This window comes from Geotrypetes seraphini, chromosome 3, assembly GCF_902459505.1.
Source record: "Geotrypetes seraphini chromosome 3, aGeoSer1.1, whole genome shotgun sequence".
NCBI classification, from domain to species: Eukaryota; Metazoa; Chordata; class Amphibia; order Gymnophiona; family Dermophiidae; genus Geotrypetes; species Geotrypetes seraphini.
This window is the reverse complement of record NC_047086.1, coordinates 162,243,689-162,266,734: the sequence shown is the minus strand read 5'-3', so window position 1 is coordinate 162,266,734 and position 23,046 is coordinate 162,243,689. Positions and strand designations below refer to the sequence as shown.

The 23,046-nt window shown below is 41.4% G+C and overlaps 1 protein-coding gene across 3 annotated transcripts in view; it reads right to left on the bottom strand.

Moving 5' to 3' along the window:
• Positions 1 to 197: 197 nt before the first annotated feature.
• Positions 198 to 23,046, bottom strand: part of PHACTR2 (phosphatase and actin regulator 2) — a 291,804-nt gene continuing 268,955 nt past the window's right edge. For all 3 annotated transcript variants that reach the window (XM_033939934.1, XM_033939935.1, XM_033939933.1), the window contains 2 exons: positions 11,440 to 11,516; positions 198 to 837 (listed from right to left, as the gene is read on the bottom strand). In XM_033939934.1, coding sequence (XP_033795825.1) covers positions 822 to 837; positions 11,440 to 11,516 — 93 coding nt within the window. In that variant the 3' untranslated portion in view covers positions 198 to 821. The remainder of the gene's footprint in view (positions 838 to 11,439; positions 11,517 to 23,046) is intronic.

Genomic DNA, 23,046 nt, shown 5'->3' with positions numbered 1-23,046 from the left:
GCATGCTTAAGTATTAAGCTTCTTGCTGCAGAATTTAAAAAAAATAATAAAAATAAAAAAAACATATAAATATATACACAAACACTGAGAGACCAATGTCTGGCAGCTGTTTTCACTGGCACCACATAAAGTAAACTGAAGGAATTCACTAAGCCTCAGCTGAAATGAAAGCCTTGAAGTCCTGTCTGAATTAGAGGCAGGCAGAGGTCTGCGTAAACAAAACAAAACACGGTTGGTAAATATGTGTGGTTAGGAGTTTGGGGTTTTTTGTTGTTGTTGTTGTGTTTATGTGTGTCTTTTCCCTTGTTATATCAAGTTCAGCCCTTCACTCGGCTGCCGTATTGTGTGCACGCGCTTGTTTTTCCTTTGTTCCATCAAGTCAAACCCATCACATGCCACGTTCCACTGTAAACATGATCTCCTTTCTTCCTCCACCTGCAGATAGAATCTCTTTATTTTGATGTGGATACCCAGGTCTGTCTTGGCTCTGCCAACTTTTGCTTGCTTTGAGCTTCTCTTGTTCTTAATTACTGCTAATAAAAATAAAAAAATACTTGTCATGTTGCCACAGGAGTAGGCCTGCTTTTCTTGCCTGCTAGAAGTTGCCCAGTGGAAGGAAGAGTCTCCTTTGGCTGTTCCTGCTTTTCAATAGAAGGCAGCGGCCTTGTGTGTCCTCTGTTGACTGCAGGCAAGGATATACTACCAAATACACGCACACACACGTGTCTTTCAAGTTCCAGTGCAATTTTGTGTCTTTGGGAAACCAAGCTTCCCCAGCTATGAGTTATCAGCCGACATGTCGAATAAAAAACAGTGTTCCATTATGGACGATGAAACCTGCAATAATGAACCAAATGTAAGAGTTCTTTTTACTTCAATAATTGCTGAAGAACAGATTGCTATACTGGAGGAAAAAAAAGGGAAAATACATGACTATCATGCTGTAGGCTTCTTTCTTTTATTCAAGTTGGATGTATATCTGACAGTACATCCCTGTTATCGTCAATAGTATTGGGAGACCTGAAATTTCTCAGGAAATGAACCCTATGGGGCAGCCAAACAGCATGAATTCTACTCAAAAAAGAGGCTTAATGCTTATACAGTAGTTTCCTAATTCAATTGACTTGTGCACTCAATTTTAGGTTTAGGGCCAAATTCTATAAATGGCACCCAAAAAATTGGCATAGAAAAATGTGCTAGAAGTTGAGGAACTTATCAAGATTTCCAATGCTGTTTTCTGGTGGTGGGGGTCCTTCTGGCTAAGAAAGCTATTTTACACAGGTGGATGGATGCTGAGCTGCCTGTTCTGCTCCTTTGGATTCATAATATGTTAACAATGGCCACTTGGGAATGCATGAGGTGTTCTACACAGCAGAAGTTGGTGATGGTCGCCTATGTTGCCTTATGGAAATGATTGAGATTATTAAATGCTGGGAAATCCGCAGATCCCTGGGAGGACTTGGTGGGGTAGGGAGGCCGTGGGGGGGGAGGTTGTTGGGTGTTTTCAAAGAGAAAAATTGACCACTGGGAACTACTGTTGTGTGGTTTCTCATTATCTGTATTGTTTTGTACTGAGCATCTTTGGTTATCTGACGACTTGTGCTACCCTACAACACATTATCGTTGTATTGTCCTTTGATGTTGATTTCCTTCTGTTCCCAGTTGATATAAATAAAGATGAAAAAAAAAAGTTGCGCATAAATCTAGGTGCGATTTATAGAATAGTATGTAAGCCTGGGAACCGTGAGTAAATTTAGGTACAGCCATTTTCACCAACAAAAACGTAGTTCAAATGCCTGCACCTAAATTTAGGAGCAGATGCCCTTAGTCTATAATTGTATGTGTATACTTAAAAGCAATGCCCGCGATCCACCCATGACTTGCCCATTTCCATGCTACCCATTTTTGACCCCGCATATAAAATTTAGGTGCATAAACTTGTAATTGATTTTAATTAGCACCAATAAATACGTGTACTTGTAAACAAGTGTTAATTGGCTTGTTATTTAAATAAATTGTGCACTACAATTTAGGCATGTGACCAAATTTGCACAAGTTTTAGCAAGTTTTTATTGAATTTGAAGGTTAGAAGTTTTGCATGCAGGTTCTAGAATAGTTTCAGCTGCACGCAAAACTTAATATAATAATTAGCTTCTAAACTGGTCTTAACTCCTAACTATTAGCTATAATTTGCTAAATGGCACTAAGTAGTGGCATTAAGTAGTACTTGGGATGCTGCAAATTGCGCATGCAAAATCCATAGCATGTAACTGGATAAAAGCAGAAGAATTCACTTATATCAAGCACTCCCCTCCGGATTTCGAGCTTTTTTTCCTCGTGCAAGGAGGGGGAGGATAGCTATCGGGTATAAATTGTCCCTGCAATTGTTTGAATTGAAGGCAGAGTCTTTTTTATATAAGGAATTATTGTTGGTTCAAATTGGGAGGAGAAGGCCAACCTATTTGGCAGTGTTTTATTGTCCTCCCGGGATTGCCAGTTAAAACATGGAACAATATATATCCAACTATAGCTGATTTATCAGTGAGATTCTCAAAGTTAATGAGAGTGGGAGATTTTCATATTCAGGTTGATATGGTGAATGATTGTAAAACAAAATATTTCAGGCCTTATTAGTTGATTTGAAGTTGGAACAATGGGTTAAGGTAGCAACACATCAAAAGGGACATATGCTAGAATTTTAAACCCCCTTCTACAAAGCCGCGTGGTAACGACCCCGAAGCCCTTTAAATCTCTACGGGCTTCGGGGCCGTTACTGTGCGGCAGCCGCTAGTGTGGCTTTGTAGAAGAGGGAGGGTTAGTTTTGACTTCTCATGGCATGGAAGATAAAGATAATTTTATACAGATAAAATAGTGATTCAATTTATGGAGTGATCATTACGTAATTAGTTGGAATATAAATTTGGATATTCAACCTGATAATAATTCTGGGTTAGAAGGGTTAAGAAAATACAGATTGTTACATTCTCTTGAATTAAATGAAATTGCAACCTTTCTTTCTTAAGTCCAGATTTGAGGAGGCCTCATTAATGGACCAGGCAGAAACATGGAATCAAGTGCTACATGAGGTGCTAGATGAAATAGCACCACTAAAGGTAGGACAATCAAAGATAAAGAATAATAAGTGGTTTCATGAGGGTTTACAGTTACTTAGGAGGCAGGTAAGGAGGGTAGAAAGAGTTTGGAAAAAGAGAAGAACAAGCTCAGCTAGGGGACGCTGTAAGAATATTCAGAGTATCTATAATAGGGAAATGAAAAAGGCAAAGAGATATATATATATATATATTTTTTTTTTTTTACAAAAAATCAATTATGCAAGAGTTCCAACAAAACAATTATTTTCTATTGTAGCAGCTCTAAAAAAAAAATGGGGTTTCCCATAAAAGGATTGGAATAATGCCAGAGGCAGACGAGTTAGCTGATTTTTTTTGTTCAAAAATTTCGGATTTATGATCAGGGTTGGGAAAAAATTCGCAAAGCAGTGAAGTTGAACCATCGAGGTCTGATTCAGAAGAAAAGGGCATATGTTTAGGAAAATCAAGTTGGTCAGTTTTTCAATTACCATCTTTAACTAAACTGGAAAAATTATTTAGTACAATGCATGTCACTTTTTGTGACTTAGATCCAGTGCCATCAAAATGGCTTTCAAGTTCTAGCCTTAGCTTTAATTATGATACAGAAGAGTTTAAATAGTGGAGAGGTACCTGCATGTTGGAAAAAGGCGATTATTAAACCGATTTTGAAGAAGAAAGATTTAGATATGTTGAATCCAACCAGTTATAGACCAGTTTCTAATCTTTGCTTTTTAGCAAAGTTAACAGAGAGGATAGTTTTGGATCAGCTGGTGTCTTACATTGAATCAACAAATGTACTTAACCCAAGACAAGAGGGGTTTCGATCAATGCATAGTATTGAGATAGTGTTAGAAGGCTTTCTTAGTGAGGTTCATTCAATTTTGGATGGGGGAACTTTGCAATGGTAGTTTTATTAGATCTGAGTTCAGCGTTTGATCTAGTGGATCAGGGTCTTTTGTTAAACTTTTTACAAGAGACTGGCTTAATAGGAGTAGTGTGGGACTGGTTTTCAGCATTTCTCTGAGGATGTACTTTTAAAGTAGTCACTGAGGGATCAATATCTCAGGATAGATCGTTAGATTGTGGGGTACCGTAAGGGTCAGCCTTATCAGCAGTTCTATTTAATATTTTTCTGAGCCCTTTGGCAAGATGAATCCAGGAACTGGGAATCAGTACATTTATTTATGCAGATGGCATCTTATTAGTCTATAGACTATCACCTGCTACGTTAGATTTAGGTCCTCTTTTGGCTGGCTTAAACGTGGAGATGATGCGGTATACAAACCTAAGGATTAGATTAGATTAGAATAGAAGAATGGCTAAATGAACATAAATTGGTTCTAAATATGTCTAAGACCATAGCATGTTGTATCTCAGGAGATAAAGCAACACCTCATCTACATCTTTCTTTAAATAATTATAGTATAAAACTAGTAAATAGCTTCAGGTATTTGGAGATTATAATTGACTATCGTCTAAATTTTCAGGAGCAGGTTTCAACCGTGGTTGCTAAAGGTTTTGGGGCATTAAGACAGCTTAGAGCCATTCAAGATTTCTTGGATGAGAAATCACTGCATACATTAATTCATGCCTTTGTATTATCAAATTTATTTATTTTGATTTTTATCCCGTCCTCCCAGTAGCTCAGAACGGCCTACAAGCAAATATTCACAGTGGAGTACATTTGGACAATACAAAGACTATACAGTAGTTTAAGTGCAAGGACTATACGGCAATTTAAGTAGAGGTTCAGAATGGAGAAGAGAGGCTAGAGGGAGAGGGAGGGTTAAGGGGGGGAGGGGTAGATTGCGGTTGAATTTTAGTTGAAGAAGAGGGTCTTTACTGCTTTCCGGAAGGTCATCAATGAGTTCTGTAATCTGATTTGCGGGGGAGTTAGAGTTGGGGGATGAAGTGGATGCAGGAGTGCTTGTGGGCGGTTTCTGACAGGAGGGACCTTCCTGGAGGGATGCATAGGCGTTTCTCCATTTCCGAGCGGAGGGGGCGGGTGGGGGGTGTACAGGGTTAGCTTGGATTCTATGTAGGCAGATTATGGTAATTTTGTATATGCAGGAATTGGGTTAGGACAGTTGATGCGCTTACAAACAGTACAGAATACTGCAATTAGACTATTAGGCCGGGCATATATTCGTGATCAAGTGACACCTTTGTGTTTAAAATTCCATTGGCTACCAATGGAATTTAAGATTAAGGGGTCCTTTTACAAAGGTGTGCTAGCGTTTTTAGCGCACGCACCGGATTAGTGTGCGCTACCCAAAAAACTACCGCCTGCTCAAGAGAAAGCGGTAGTGGCTAGCGCGCGCTATTCCATGCGTTAAGGCCCTAATGCACCTTTGTAAAAGGAGCCCTAAATTTAAGATCCTGATGTTGGCACATAGAGCATTATTTCAGCTACAGCCTTCATATCTTTCTAACCTGGTGCTATTTTATGCCCCAAGGCTTCTATTACGATCTCTGAATGATAACAGGGTAGTCGTTCCTCACATCTCGAAGGCAGATCTTACGTCAACTAGAGATTGTGTATTCTTTTATTTAGTTCCACGGTTATGGAATAACCTGCCCTGCCCTGCCCATAGACTTGAGAAAAGAAGAATCCTATATAAATTTTAAAAGACGTTTAAAAGCACATTTTTTTTCAATTGGCTTTCCCAAATTAGAATGGAGTTAGGGACTGGGATCTGTGTTTATGTAATGGTTGATTTTGTAATGGAGAATTTTTAGCTGTCTGTATAAATTATGGTTCATTGAGTGTTTATTGTTTTGTCATTAGAATGGTTTTTATGGAGATGCAGTTTGTTATAATATTTATGAAGAAGAAAAAAATTTTCTTAAAATTTTGTTCTTAATCTTTCCTTTTCTATTTTTAATGGAGTTCTTTTCTTGATGAATGTGATTTATGCATTGCAAACCGCTTAGTATATAAAATTTTTAATAAACATAAACATAACTGCAAGGGGGGCATGAACCTGGGAGGAGTACGAGTAGGTGAGGGATGTGGCTAACACTTTCAGGCACATGTGCAGGTTAATAGAATAAATCACCTTTTTGATGGCTTCAAATGAAGTAGCTAAGTGAAGCAAACCGCAGACTAAGGGTTAGATTTGGGTCGGAGGGAAATCGGGTCACAAATCGATCGGTACACGATCAGTTTGCTTAGTGAATCTAGCCCTAAATCTCCAATAAACTTCACCTCAGTTCATTTTTCAGTTTACTATTTACTTCAACAAATCTCATTTAATCGGGTGCTCATTTATTCATAAATGCAGATATCCATATAAATTCTTATAAATTCAAAATGGACCTCAGCGACTACACTCAAACCACTATTTCATTATAGTTTGAGATTCATATAGCAAGCCCCAAATATAGCTTATGAGATGAGTATTCATTAATTGATCTTTTTGATCATATAATAGGAGATGATTATGTACATCAGGGGTGCCCAAAACGTCGATCGTGATCTACCGGTCGATCGCAAAGGCAACGCCGGTAGATCGCAGAGCCAGTGTTCTTTCCAGCATCTTTAGCATTCCCCCATGGTCACTGTCTCACCTTTAAAGTATTACGGCAGCCTGCAGAGTGAACATAACAGGCTGCTTTCAGCCTCTATAGCATGTTCCCTCTGCTGCAGGACCGCAGCAGAGGGAATGTGCTACAGAGGCCAACGGCAGCCTGCTACATTCACTCTGCAGGCTGCCGTAATTACTTTAAAGGTGAGACAGTGACCATGGGGGAAGAACGGAGGTGAGAACTGAGTTGCAATCCTGCTCGATATCCAGTCTGAGGTCCTGACAGTCACTGTGTGCAGGAAGCAGCGGATGTAAGGCCCCGCACATTGGGGTAAGACTGTGCCCGTTGCGAGGACCCCGGCGGGATGGGGGTTGCCTTAGAGATGCTGGATCGGAGGGGGAAAGAGACAAAAGGACCTTGAGGAGGGGCGGGAAAGCAGCCTTGAACCAAAAGGGAGGGGGAAAACAGGGCATTGCCGGGACTACTAGAGGGGTTAGAGAGGGGAAACACCCTGAACTGAGGAGAGAGAGATGCCAGGCCCTGGGGAGGGGGAAGACAAAGAGAGTGAGAGAGACAAAGACCTGGACCAAAGGTGGGAGGACTCAAAATGTTAGCAGAATGAAGATAGAGAGAGGGAGAAACCTTAAACAAAGAAGAGGCAGAAGAGAGGGGGCAGATGTTGGACTATGGGAGATACAGACAGAAGAGATAGAGGGGGAGAGACCCTGAGGAAGAACAAAGAAATGCAAGATCAGAACAAAAGAGGGAGAGAGAGGGAGACATGCTGCCAATAGGAGTGGAGGAGAGAGGAAGAAAATTTGCACTCCTGCAGGGACAGAAAGAGATGTTGATTGGGGAATGGAACGAGGTCTGGAGGACAGAAGAGGTGCACTCGGTATATATATAAATAAATATGGAGGTCTTTTACTAAGGCACGCCAGCCGATTTAGTGCACACTAAATGCTAAACGCGTCCAAAGAATATAATGGGCACATTAGCACGTAGCGCGCGCTAATTTGGTTAGCACACCGTAGTGAAAGAGGGGGTATATGTTTAGTATTTTTATTGTTGGTAGATCATTTTGACTTGGTTATTTTAAAAGTAGCTCGCAAGCCAAAAAAGTGTGGGCACCCATGATGTACATTGATTAAGACCAAGGAGGAGGCTTGCTAGGTGAATCTCAAACTATAATAAAATAGTGGCTTGAGTGTAGCCACTGAGGTCTATTCTGAATTTATATGAATATCTGCATTTATGAACATATGAGTACCTGATGAAATGAGATACAGTGGTACCTTGGATTACGAGCATAATCCGTCCAGGAGCATGTTCGTAATTCAAAATGCTCATTTATCAAAGCGAGTTTCCACATAGGAAATAATGGAAACTCGCTTTGATGCGTTCCCCCCCCCCCCCCCACGAGAACCGGCATTGCTCTCCCCGAAGGCCCTCCCTGCGATCCAGCACCCCCCTCACACGCGATTGGGCCCCCCCCCGCCACGATCGGTCATCCCCCAGCCACGATCCGGCACCCCCCCCGTTGCGATTGGGCAACCCCCCGCCCCGATCCGGCACTCCCCCCCCCCGACGCTTCTTACCCTCATCTGGGCACCGGCACCGGCATGTCCTGTGCTTGGTGCCGGTGCCCAAAGATCGGCCTCCTCTTCTGCTAGGCCTTGAGCATCTGAGCATGCTCAAGGCCTGCGAGTTCACGTTCTGAACGGGAATTCGCAGGCCTTGAGCTTGCTCAGATGCTCAAGGCCTAGCAGAAGAGGAGGCCGATCTTCAGGCACCGGCACCAAGCAGAGGACATGCCGGTGCCCAGATGAGGGTAAAAAGCATCGAGGGGGTGCCGGATCATGGCGGGGGGGGGGGGGGGCCAGATCGCGGGGGGGGGGGGCCCAATTGTGTCGGGGGGGGGTGCCAGATTGTGGCGGGGGGTGCCCAATCGCGTCGGGGGGTGCCGGATCGCGGAGGGGAGGGTGCCGGATTGTGGGGGGGTGCTCGTAAATCGAGCCATGCTCAGTTTCCAAGGCACCAATTTTGCAAATGTTTTGCTCGTCTTGCAAAACACTCGCAAACCGGTGCACTCGTAAACCGAGGTACCACTGTATATTGAAATATCATAAATGATGAACTGAATAATGAACTAGGGGTCATAGAATAATGACACTTATGTGCCTAATAGACTGCAGATTAGGTGCAAGCGTTTACACCAGCCACTGAGCCAGCATAAGTGCTTACACCTAAAGCTTGCTCTGAACAGTGTGGGAGAGTCAGATGACAGTGGCGGGGGATCTGGGGGATCTTTGAAAAAGGATCCAGCTAAACACGTTGGATCCAGCCCTCCCAGATCGTAAATAAATTTCTTTAAATGAAGAAAAAATCAAGATAAGTGCATATTTATGATTAAGGATAACCAGAATTAATCTTTATCTTAAATCTTAAAAGAATGATAATAGATACAAGGTTAATTAGTAAAAGGCCAGTGACGAATTAGCACACAAACGTCTCACCACAGTAAAGTGATTCTTTGAGCAGTGGGGGTGGTGTAACTAAGGCCTGTTAGAGATTAAAATGTTTTTTTTCCATTGAGATAAGCTGATATAGTGAATGCACAAACTTGGAGTGGTTAATTGTGGACATTTACACCTAAAGGTAGGCACACAACACCGAATGTCCCCTAATCCTATAATCTTGGGAGTCACACTGCAAGATCACTCAATTTCAATAAATATGAGTAATCTCTGAAAAGGATAAATCATTACAAAACACTTCACAGCAATATAAAAATTTAAGTCTTGTCTTGAAAGCCTTCAATGCTACCTCCAATCTAACATCCTGTGGTAGATGATTCCATAATTGTAAGGGCTGCAGCGGCATCTCTAACCCATTTCTGCTATGAATCTTTTTAAGAAATCTGCAGGGCAACAACGTAGTCTTCCATCCACACCTTCATTACTCACTACTATCTGGAGTAAAATTCCAGACTGGATAGCTGGTTTAGACAAGCAGTTCTGGAAAATATTTTTAGTTCTTGAATATCAACTCTACCCTCTGTCCCTTTTCTTATCTACGTTCAATTCCACTTCATTGCCAGCCTGGAAACTATGAGAATATTAGGCCTGCTCGTCATTGGAGAAAGTAAAGATACTTGCCTGGAGAAGGTAATCTCCGAGGACAGCAGGTAAATGTTCTTACAACCTTCCCTTCTCCCCTTGGAATTGTCGTCTTAGCTTTCATATTGCTCCAGCATCGGGCAGTAAGGCACCTGCATAGGTGCATGAGGGCACTGTGTCCAAGATTGAAAGTGATACTACACTATGCTGTCCTTGGAGAATACCTGCTAAAAGGTAAGTATCTTCGCTTTATCAATGGAGGAGATGTGTGACCTTTGGAAAACTCCATTTATGAACTTTTTACCAGGTACTTGTGACCTGGATTGGCTAATGTGGAAACAGGATAATGGACTACAGGGACCATTGGTCTGATTCAGTATGGCTATTCTTATGTAACTAATTCAAAGAATTGGTTACAATGAGGACTTTTTAAACATTTTTTAGAAACAGCAATGCTTTGGACAGAGGCATCCATGAAAACAGTACGGGGAATTCAAGAGGGTCTCCTGGGCCACCAGAGAAATGTTTTTATGGTTAGGGAAATGGTCCAGGAATCACTGGGCTTTTGTTTGTCCATCTTCTTACCAGTTCATGAATTGATCCCTGATATAGTACACTCTTAGGGGCATAATCAAAAAAACTAAAACATCCAAAACAATGCCTAAGTTGGCACTTGGATGTCCTGGATGTCTAGCAGGATGTTTCACCCACTGTCTGGCCAGAGTTCAAGGGGCGTGCTTTAAGACAAACTTGGATGTCTTGGGGGGATAATCAAACTTTTTGCAAAACATCTTCTTTTGGAAGCATCTAAGTGACAAAAAGGTACCCAAACTGACCAGATGACCACTGGAGGGATTAAGTAATGACCCCACACACATTCTCCCAGTGGTAATTGATCCCTCCTACCCCCACAAAAATCTGAATGAAAGAACAGCAGTACCTAGTATGGGCAATCCTAGTAGAGCATCACACATGTGTCTTAAGTGTGCTAGAAGGAATCTCTCTTAAGCAAACAGTTATTTTTTAGTTGATGGCTTGACCATGGCCATCTCTAGGCACTGGAGGTAGCATTCTGGCTATCATTTTGCATATTCAACTCATTAACATGCGATTGTAGCAGTTTTCCGGGTCTTGCCGTGTCTGTGATGCAGCAAGACTCGGAAAACTGCTACAATCATGATACCAGCCGCAAAAGCCTAAGAGACCATTAACATGCCTTAAAAATGGTTGGGTTCCTTTTACAAAGCCATGGTAGCAGCTGCTGTGGTAATCACTCCGACGCCTATAGGGATTTAATAAGCGCTGGAGTGTTTGCCATACAGTAGCTGATATCGCAACTTTGTAAAAAGGGGGTGTTAGTGCTTGCAAAATTGATTTACCATCTGTTAATCTATGAATCACTGTGTGCATAATTGATTTGTGCGTCTTAAAAGGTTATAATGCACATTCAAAAAAAGTGCAGGTATGGGTATAAACCAATAAAAATGGTAAGGGGGGCTGAGAAAAAAATTTTTGCATGGGGAGCAGAAATCCTACAGGTTGTTAAGACTACAGGTTCCACAGAGAAGAGTCTGTCTCTTCTGTGTACAATGCTACACACGTCTGATGATGCTACAGGAATAGTACACAATACTAGCAGTGATATTCAGTGCAAGTCATATTTGTTTGTGGATAGTCTAAAGATATGTAACTTCATGTACCTCGTAAAATGTCGACTTTCTTCGTGGACTTCCATTTCTGTGCTCTTAAATTCATTTAGTTCTTTCCGTATTGCAGCCTAATTAAAATAACAAAAGCAGCATTTTAACTAGATTTGGAGAAAATATGGTTTCAGACAGTACTCTTATTTCCTTGCTTGACACAGAAACACATCTTGAAGTTCCCTAATAGAGTATTTAAAGACAGAATTAAGAAAATGCTCCACTGACAATCAGTAGCTTGTTCTAACTCAAAGATTCCATCCTCATCCATTGTAAACATGGCGCTGTTCAATTAACAGTGCTGACTGAACCAATTAAAAAATTAGATTTTCTCAATACTTCCCTGTAGAAGACTCATCACCCCTCTTTCTCCTCCTGCTTCCTATCTCCTTACTCCTTATTTCTTCTATCTTTTTTGCCTAACACTTTAATTGTACGTCACCTTGAATCTATTAAGGTATAGAGCGACTCACAAATTGTAGATTAGATTAAAATGCGCCAAAAACTATGTGCAAATCAGTTCCGTTGTCAAAAGCTGTTTTTGTAGACTGCGAATGATAAAATCACTGGCCAACTTTCTTAAAAAAAAAATCTTTATTCATTTTAAAGCCAGAAATAAATGCAACATATTATACAGGCATTTTACATTTTAACAGCACTTAAATTCAATCAAAATTATATTCTATGACAAATACATATATCATCCACCCCTTTCTACATATCCAAAAATTGCACTCAAATTAAAAGTATCTTCCCACCTCTCTCCCACCCACCCACCCTGGACGTGTATGATCAAAGGGCAAAATCAACAGTCATTCCTTACAGAATTTTGTCAATGGCTCCCAAATATCCATACACTTTCTATAATGTCATATGTTCCATTTTAAACATTTGGCATAGAGATTCCCACCAGAAAGTATAATTTAATCGATCCCAACTTTTCTAATTTCTCATAATAAGTTGTATGGCAACCCCTGTCATAATGGATCTCCAAAACCCAAGTATCAAGGGAAAATAGGGACAACTTTCTTGACACATCTTCTCTAAACACTCTAATCCACTCTCTGATAATATGAAAACTCGATTACTGCAACTGATTATACAAGGGAATCATGCAAAAAGAATTAAGACGCTTTTAGGTCATTCAAAATATCACAATAAAACTTATCACCAATAAGAGGAAATTCGATCATGGCACACTACTCTTAAAGAACACACATTGGCTGCCCATAAACCATAGAATAACATACAAGATTACTCTACTGACCTTCAAAGTTTAATTGTCAAAGGCACCCTCATTTCTGGAAAGAATATTCACTCCTCATGCTCCATCTAGATCATTAAAATCCGAGGATAAACATTAAAATCCGAGGATAAAATCCGAGGAACTCTCAGTTCCTTCCTTAAGAATTATTAACACTCGATGGGATACGATCTTTTCTGTGACAGCTCCCCACATATGGAATTCACTGCCTACACACTTAGGAGAAGAAACTAATCCAGATAGAATTATAGGAAATCTTAAATGCTTTCTTTTTAAAGATACATTCAAATTTTAAAAGCTACAAGGCCACCAAATTACTTGTTTTGTAACCTGTTATTCCTCTTTATGTTTTCCTTTTCTTTATGCATTGTAGTTCTTTCTTCTTTCCTGTTGTTCCTGTTGTTGTCTATTTGTCTATGTTTTAGTCTTTTATTCCCCAGAATATTTGTACTCCCTTTTTAAATTTTGTACATCGCATTGAATTTATGATAATCAAAATTTTATTAAATTTGAAACTATATGTCGCCTAAAAAATCAGGGGGGAGGGGGTTTGGGGAGCATCCGGTGGCAGTGGGCATCTCTCCTGCCTTTTCCTGAATTTTTGTTCTCCATGTTTTTTTTATAAAGTATTTTTAGAATTGTGTAATGCCCTGAATGTCTGATTAGGTGATTAATCAACTTTTAATTACACTTGACCTAACAAAGGTGGAGGTTAAGTGCCCATCCTTTCTGTACATTGAAATACATGGTTAATCAGGGTTTGCTGACCTGGTTCAGGGTAATAGCCGATTTTGTTAGTGCTTTATGTAAGTGATGTGATGGGATCCCATGAGTGACAATGTGTGTGAATGTATATTTTAAACCTAAGGAAATTCTGAAACTTACTACATCTGTAATTTGATCTCTGATCATTAAGCAACTCTCTCTCCTCTGTGAAATTCTGAAGGGAGGGGGAGTAGGTCTCTCCTGCTTCACTTTTACCACAGGGATACGAATTTATCAGCACTGAGATGCAGGTTGATTGTAACAGAAAAGGTTTAAAGTTGTGTGTATGGATTATCTTTTGTGAGTACAGTAAAACCTTGGTTTGCGAGCATAATTTGTTCCAGAAGCATGCTTGTAGTCCAGGGCACTCGTGTATCAAGGCGAGTTTCCCCATAGGAAATAATGGAAACGCAGACGATTTGTTCCACAACTCAAAACTTTAATACAAAAATATACATACTTGTATTGCAAGACCTCACTCGTTTGGAACAGTCACTGCACTCCTGCAACGTCATAGAGAGAGGAACCATTGGCTCAGTTGTGATGATGTGATGCTTGTATACTGTATGTACTTGTATTGCAAGACGTTGCTGGGATATCAAGTTAAAATTTAAAAAAATGTTTTGCTTGTCTTGCAGAACACTTGCAAACCAAATTATTTGCAATCCAAAGTTTTACTGTATATTCCAATCTTTGTTTTTGTATTTCTTTTTATAAATCATGTAAGCTTAGTATAAGAATGTAACTTTTAGGTACAAGAATGTACTTTTTAGGAATGCTTTTGTGACACGCCCATATGAAGGAATAGAAGCAAGCCTTATATGGAAGTAAATATTTTTGCCAGTCATATGATAGTGAAGGGACTTTAGAGCGCGCTTGTGTCAGACTACCCTACTTAGTGGGTGGACCCAGAACTGAATTTTACTTAATTTTTATAAGTCAGCTCTTTGGGGTAGGAACCTGATACAGAATAGGGATTGAGAACAATTCTTATTTGCTAATAGACAGTTTACTTGAGTCTTTTAGATAGTGGGTCTGCCTTTTAAATTTTCCTGTGGCCATATTTACACTGATTCCAAGTATGCCTTCCTCGTGTCACCTACCTTGGCTTTCAAATCTCCCAGGGTACTCGGTTCCTTATTCACACCCAGGTCCAGGCCGTCTGTAGTCTCCCTGTCCCTGATAACCGCAAGACTCTGTGCACCTTCCTCAGTATTGCAGGATACTGTCACATCTGGATTCCTGATTTTTCTACCATTGCCCGCCCTCTGTATGATTCCACCAAAGGCGCAGACTCAGCCCCTTTTGTCTGGACCCAACTCCAGGATCGGGCTATCTGCTGCTTGCAAAACTTCTGACTCCTGCCCTTGGCCTTCCTGACCCCTTCAAACCTTTCCAGCTCTATGTTCATGAAGGGTCCGGTATCGCAGCCAGGTTCCTTGCCCAGTTTCTTGGCTCCTGGCGTAGGCCCATTGCCTATTTCTCTCGACAACTGGATCCTGTTGCTGCCGGGTGGCCTCCCTGCCTTCGGGTCATTGCCACCATCTCAGATCTCTTACAGCAAGCTAACAAACTCACTTTCGGCCAGCTTATTGACCTCTTTGTCCTGCACTGTGTGACCTCTCTTCTAGAACATAAAGGCTCCCTGTAGCTTACAAATGAGTGCCTCCTTAAATACCAAGCACTTCTTTGTGAAAACCCTCAGGTCTCTCTTGTTGTCTGTACCCTCCTTGACCCCTCCACTCTCCTTCCCGTCTCCTCCCAGCTGGTCATGCACAACTGCCTTGACACCGTTGACTTAGTTTTTTTCTTCCCGTCCTGGTCGCACTGACATCCCACTCCGGGACCCTGATCTCACTCTTTTTACTGATGGCAGTTCATCTGTCACCCCTTCTGATGCCCGTATCGTTGGCTACGCAGTGGTCTCTGCCATTTCCCCTTTACTAATGGGCTCCCTGCCCTCTGGCATTTTTGCCCAAGAAGCTGAACTGTTTGCCCTCACTTCTGCCCTGTGCCACTCTGCCTCTCAGTCTTGCAACAAATACACTGACTCCAAATATGCTTTCCTTACCTTGCATGCCCCATAAGGCCATCTGAAAACATCGAGATTTCGTTACAGCCTCCGGCCGCCTGATCCATCATGCTTCCCTCATTCTTGACCTTCTCGAGGCCATCAAATTGCCCTCCTGTGTTGCGGTTATGCCCTGTCAAACCCACCGTCATGTCACTAATCTCATCTCCTGTGGCAATGCCCTTGCCAACCGCACAGCCTGAGCTGCCAGCCTCTGCCCCCTCCTTCGGCTCCTCTGTACACAATCATTCCTTTTCTGGACACCCTTACACCCCAGTACACTTCTCAGGAACAGACTTGGGCCCGCACTCTTTTGGGCCAGTCTGTCCTGAAAAGGGGGTGAATACAAATATGCGCAAATTCAAGTGCCAATCCAGACCCACACACTGATACTTCAAACGCAAGCACAGCGTGTACTCTCATATTTATTCCTCAACACCTGGCCCTTACGATTGTCAAAAGATGCCATGATCTGGCGCACTCTGGAGAACCAGCTATGAAAATGACTCTCAAGAGACATTTCTTTATCAATCACCTTGACCAGCTAGTCCGGAATACGGTCCAACAGTGTGTTGTCGGTTCTAGAACAAATTCCCCAATTAGACGACTGCCACCTCCTGGACACCAACCCATTGGAACACATTCGATGCAGGTCCTGTCTGTAGATTTTACCCACATGCCCACTTCCCATTCCCTCAGACACCTCCTAGTCTTCATAGACAGCCTTCCCTACTTGTACTGAACGCACCAGGGATGTAACTAAACACCTGAATGATATAATTCCGTGCTTCGGTCTCCTCATTTCCATAGGCAGCGATAATGGCCCCATCTTTATTGCTGATGTCATCCAACAAACTGCTCAGGCCCTCCAAACTGAATGGAAATTATATGCTTCTTACCATCCCCAGAGCTGAAAGGATGAACAGAACCCTTAAGACCCTTCTCACCAAACAAATTGAAGAAACTAATCTGCCCTGGCCTGTCCTGTTGCCTTCTGTTCTTTTCCAGATCAGGTGTACCCTGCCAAAATCCACTAAACAGTCCCCGTTTCAGCTCATGTTTGGCCACCTACCGCCCTGGTTCTTTTGCTACTCTGGGATTGGATATCCTCCAGAGTCAGATCCAATCCTTAGCTAAAGCCCTTCAAAAGCTCCACAAATGGGTCCTGGAAAGGGCCCCATTACCGATAGCCACACAAGTCCATGGGTATGAGCCTGGAAATAACTTGGAAGTCAGACCTCCCTGAAACCTAGATGGATAGGTCCTTTTACTGTCCTAATTTCTTCTCTTACAGTTGTCAAGGTGTCCGGACATGAAACTTGGTTCCACTACAACACGGATCTTCAGCTGAAGCTTTCTAAGACCTCAAAAGTTCTGAATATTTACCACTGTACTTAGCAGGTGTTCTGAATATAACTCTTTACAAGTGTTTGAGTTAAATTGACTGCCTGTGGTTCACCACTGCCTTTAGCAAGTGTCTTGAGTATAACTGTTTGAGATTTTCTAAGTTGTGCCTGAAAGAAAAATAAGCTTCCTATGTTAGCATTGTAGGTGCCTTTTGTCTTATATATCTGATATTTGTGTTGCCTCACTGCCTTATGTTTCTTTCTTCTGTATTTCTTTCCTATTGTACTAGGGGATCAGAATCTGCATTGATAAAGTTGAGGGTCCACTTATCAACCAGACTCTTATTGTAGACCCCATTCGCCCGGTGTTTTTGTATTTTGATACATGTGTGTTATTTGATGTTGCCCAGGGTCATGGTTTTGCCCCTAATACAGTTTTGTGTGGCTCTCTAGATTGGCAGTGTTATTATACCAAATGTGCTAAGTATATATGTCTATATAACCTGATGCCTTTAAGAAATGCCTCTATGAGGAAACCTTTACTAATGGTGGAGCCTGTCCTTTATGGGAATGTGTCTCGTGGGCTACCTACAATAACCCACACAAATATCCCCCTAACACCCCATCTGCCTCATTTACTTTAGGTCCTAGCCCCGGCCCCTTGTGTACTACAGGCTACTGCAATCCCATGGTTTTTGCTATCACTGACCCACATAACTGGAATGCTAATGTCCAAGTCCAGAAGCCACATGGCATTGTATATTGATGGTAAAAGGCGAGACCCAGGTACTGTTGTATATGTCCGTATTGTATCCCACCCACGTGCTCCTGTCCATCACTTTGTGGTGTTTCCCCAGTTTTATGAAATTATGAAAATAGATACTGATATTCCTGTAATCACTAGAAATCTGTTTATACAGTTTGCTGAAACTATAGGCCAGACTCTTAGCGTTAGCAACTGTTTTGTATGAGGAGGGACTGGTATGGGAGAACAGTGGCCATGGGAGGCAAAGCAGCTGTGCATGTTAAACCTGACTTCACAGAACCTCACTTTTATGTCAGGTCCACGACCTTCACAATGGGCCTTGCGAACCTCCATTGTTGCTTCCCACTGTCTTCAGCACCCTTCAGACACTGCTTAATGGAACTTCCTATGAACGATGGTCAGCTCCTGATGGTCGATATGGCCCTGTGATCTGTTTGCCTGCTAACTGGACTGGTACATGTGTACTTGGCATGATCCGTCCCAGCTTCTTCCTGTTACCGCTGGCCGATGGTAAACACCTGGGAGCCCCTGTATTTGACACCAGGGATCGCCAAAAGCAGTCTACTTCCACTAATTCCCTTAAAATAGGTGAATGGGGAGATGACTGTCCAGCAGAACGGATTATCGCTGCTTATGGACCTATTACTTGGGCCGAAGATGGTTGCTATGGTTATTAGACCCCTATCTATATGCTTAACCGCATCCTTCGCTTGCAGGCTGTTCTTGAACTCATTACCAATGAAACAGCTCGTGCATTGGCTACTATTGGCAAGGCCAATGCTAAAATGCGCACTGCTATCTATCAGAACCATCTAGCTCTAGACTACTTGCTGGTGGCAGAAGGTGGTGCCTGTGGCAAATTCAACCACTCCAACTGCTGCCTTGAACTTGATTATGATGGTAAAGTGATTGAGGAAGTTGTGGATCGTATTACCAAACTGGCTCATGTTCCTGTCCAGATCTGGCGTGGCCTCACTTCAGACTGGCTCTCTGGCATCTTTGGCTCCTGGTTGCCCTCTGGTTCAGCAATGAAGACCATCTTGCTGGTTGCCACCCTGTCTTCTCTGCCCCTTTGCTGCCTGCCCTGTGTGGTCCCTATACCCATAAAGCTGCTTCACTGAACTGTTGACTCTGCTGTTGACCGTTCCATTGCTGCTATGGCCCTTGCGCTTACCAAGTATCGACCAGTCCCTACAACTGATCCTGACCTTCCTCCTTCTTAAACTTTATCAAGCTCGTCTCCTTCCTCCTTCATTCGACTAGCCTGAAAGGGGGGACTGAAGGAGTCTGGGACTGGTTTTCCTAAGTGTTGAACTAAGTTTTCTCTTTAATAAAATGCTGAATTATGTTTCATTGCAGACCTAACTTATCTCATGTTCTAGCCTGCCTGCACTGGGTGTTTTAGCTTGGGCATTCTAGCTTCTTATGGCTATCTCAGCATACACAATATTGTATTCCGCCCTCCTGGACATGTAACAGAAAGACTGTTAGTGTGAGCTTAGGACCAAAGATTGTTAAGAAAAGTAACACGTGAAAAGTGTTTTCTAGAATTCAGTTGTATAGCAAGAAGAATGTATAAATATCTCTGTAAATTCTGGTTTCGGGACTTCTGAAGCCAGCTTGGGGCTCAGGGGTCCGCATATGCTGAATAAAACATCTGTGCTTTCTTCAAGTCTCTAAGTTTTGTGGCTGACCAAAGTGACCTTTCATTTTTAGGTTGGGTTGTAGGGGGTATAGGATGGAGTTTAATTCTAGGTTTGTTATGGAGGGTGTTTTTTTTTTTTTTTCTAGAAGTAGAAATTTGTTTTTGTCTTTGTTCAACTTTAGTTTGTGGTCTCTCATCCATTGTGATATTGTTTCTAGTGTTGTATGTATTTTGATGTATTGTGATATTCTAGTTCTTCCCCTTTTTTCCTTGTTCTTGTTCTTCCCTTTTATGTTTCTTTTCTATTTGATATTGTAGTTCTTCCCCTTTTTTCTTGTTCTTCCCTTTTATGTTTCTTTTCTATTTGATATTGTAGTTCTTCCCCTTTTTCCTTGTTCTTCCCTTTTTTGTTTCTTTTCTATTTGATATTGTAGTTCTTCCCCTTTTTCCTTGTTCTTCCCTTTTATGTTTCTTTTCTATTTGATATTGTAATTCTTCCCTCTTTACCTTGTTCTTCCCTTTTATGTTTCTTTTCTATTTGATATTGTAGTTCTTCCCCTTTTTCCTTGTTCTTCCCTTTTATGTTTCTTTTCTATTTGATATTATAGTTCTTCCCCTTTTCCTTGTTCTTCCTTTTTATGTTTCTTTTCTATTTGATATTATAGTTCTTCCCCTTTTCCTTGTTCTTCCTTTTTATGTTTCTTTTCTATTTGATATTGTAGTTCTTCCCTCTTTTCGTTGTTCTTCCCTTTTTTGTTTCTTTTCTATTTGATATTGTAGTTCTTCCCTTTTATGTTTCTTTTCTATTTGATATTGTAGTTCTTCCCTTTTATGTTTCTTTTCTATTTGATATTGTAGTTCTTCCCTCTTTTCCTTGTTCTTCCCTTTTTTGTTTCTTTTCTATTTGATATTGTAGTTCTTCCCTCTTCCTTGTTCTTCCCTTTTATGTTTCTTTTCTATTTGATATTGTAGTTTTTCCCCTTTTTCCTTGTTCTTGTCTTTTATGTTTTTACCTTTTATGTTTCTTTTCTATTTGATATTGTAGTTCTTCCCTTTTATGTTTCTTTTCTATTTGATATTATAGTTCTTCCCCTTTTTCCTTGTTCTTACCATTTATGTTTTTACCTTTTATGGACTATTTGATATTGTAGTTCTTCCCCTTTTTCCTTGTTCTTATTCTTTTTTTTATTTTAAATGTTTTATTAGAAATTTGAAAAGAAATACAAACATCAAAAATGGGTAACAGCACAAACAAAAAATGCAATATATAGCAGCTCAACAGAACAACTGCCAGCAGCAAAAAGTTCAGAATGCATTCTTAAACAGAGATATTCTTGCCAAACTGCTCCCCACATCCCACCCCCAACTGCATGAAACTGAAACACACCACATATGACAACCCCCTGTTGTTTCTACAGGAAGTTGTCCCAATAATAACCATCTACATGAATGTCCCTCCTCCCCTAAGACAGTAAACTTAAGTCAAAGATTCCACCTTGTCCATAATCAGAGACCAGTCCGAACAGAAAAGAAATAATGTCCATGGCGTTTTGCAATAGAAAGTTCCATTGCACACATAGTTTGCAACTCCAGAGACCAATCCAAAATAGTAGGAGTTGTTCTTATTCTCACCTTTTATGTTTCTTTTCTATTTGATATTGTAGTTCTTCCCCTTTTTCCTACTGCTTCTGTAAGTCTGTATGTCCTATTTGTATTACTTTATGTATAGGTCATTGTAAAATAACCTGTCTTTTTTAGCTGTACACCGCCTAGAAACTCTGTATAGGCAATTTAACAAATTTTTAATAAAACTTGACCTCATTAATATCTATTTGAATATACCGTAATGCAATTTGCAGCCATTTTTTGGCGCACATGTTAATACCTGCATTCAAGCCCTCTGAGCATTCAGGTGTGTATAATGCATGCACAAATCTGATGCTAACCTCTTCTACCACTGGAGTTGCTTTTGAGCATCGTCCCCCCAAGTCTCCTGCAAGACAGTGTGGCTCCCGCTGGAGCTTCGAACATACGCTGCTCAGGCCCCAAAGGACTTGCCTCAACAAAAGGAAATTGTCAACAGCTTGGCATCAATGAGCAATGACATGTTTCCAAAGAAACTTTGCAGCAAGGTGGTGGTAATTCCCTCAGCTCTCATGTCTGCTTTCACACTTTGAGAGAAGAGTGAGTCACATACATCAGGGGTGTAATCACAGAAGCTGCAGGATTCCTGTTAGCAGCCCACAGACAGCAGGGATAATTCAAATCTATTTCTGAAATGGAAGTGAGTCACTCTGTTGGACCAAGTTGAATAATTAAGTAGCGAATGAGGCATTTATTTTTCTGGTACTCATTCTTTTCTCCTATTTGCATGATGCCCTCTTAATCTTCTTTTACGGTAAGAAATGTGAAACTCCATTTTGTGTAAGGCATTTAGGTTGGGAATGGAACATCTAAGCCAAATTAAAAATAAAAATCTACGTAAAACAAACAACTTCATTCTGCTTAAGCATATGGCCTCAAAATATTTTTTTTCTATTCTCATATATACACTACAATCATATCCCCTCTCCCACATGCTCCTAGTGTGGCCTCTTGATGTGCATTGTTTCCTCTGGGGGGTGCTGTTTCGCTATCACATTTTCAATAGTGATGGGCAGGCAAGCTCTGCAGGATTCCAGGGAACCTGCTGTCCCTAGAGATTGAAAACACAGTATTGAAGCACCACCCCCTGTGGCGGTGGACTCCTGCTCAGTTGATAGGGAACAGGGTTTCATGAGTATCCTGATTACCTAAATTAATCCCAAGTACAGCTTGGAAAGTCACCAGTCAACAGTTTCCATCCTACTTCACAAAAGGCCCACAGAGTTTTTTGTAACATATGTTTAGGGCTGCAGGAAAAACTAGGTACTTTCCTAAGCATGTTGTGTAAATGAGCATTTTCTAAATGTAAATGATTACTAAAAAAGTGGTTTCACTTGATGCCTTGTAAATACATTGCACTGGTCCTTACTCGTGTTAGTGCTGATTTTGTTAGTTAAAAGTGTAAACTGGCCCTTAAACATACACCATATTCCAGAAAACTATACTATCTCGGGTTCAGAAAACCTTTAAAAGCATTTCTGTACCAAGACAGGGAGCCAACCCTGAAGTAACTTAAAAGCTAATTGTAAAAGCACATCTCTAAACTGTCTAATGCAACTCCTGGGACAAAACAAAGAGCTAATGATGACCTACTTGTACTTGTAACTATGCATTTGTAACTACACTTCCCCCTCCCCATTCGCGGTTTCTGCACTCGCGATTTCACATAATCGCGATTTTTTTCTGGGGAGGGGGAAAATAAAAAAAAACATATTTTTTACCTCTCTGCCGCCTTCCCGGCCTTACCTGGTGGTCTAGAGGGCTTTCGGGGCAGGAGCGATCTTCCTATGCTCCTGCCCCGTGCAGATCGCCATGAGGAAATGGCTGTAGGGAGTTCCCGTCGTAGTCTCGAGAGACTATGGGAACTCACAGCAGCCATTTCCTCATGGCGATCTGCACGGGGCAGGAGTGTAGGAAGATCACTCCTGCCCTGAAAGCCCTCTAGACCACCAGGTAAGGCCGGGAAGGCGGCAGGGAGGTGGGGGTGGGTCAGCCAGATAATCGCGGTTTTTCGCCATTTGCGGTCCGGCTCTGCCTGTATCCCCCGTGAATAACGAGGGAGAAGTGTAAGACATAACTGTGTCAATAGTTGCACAGATCTACCTG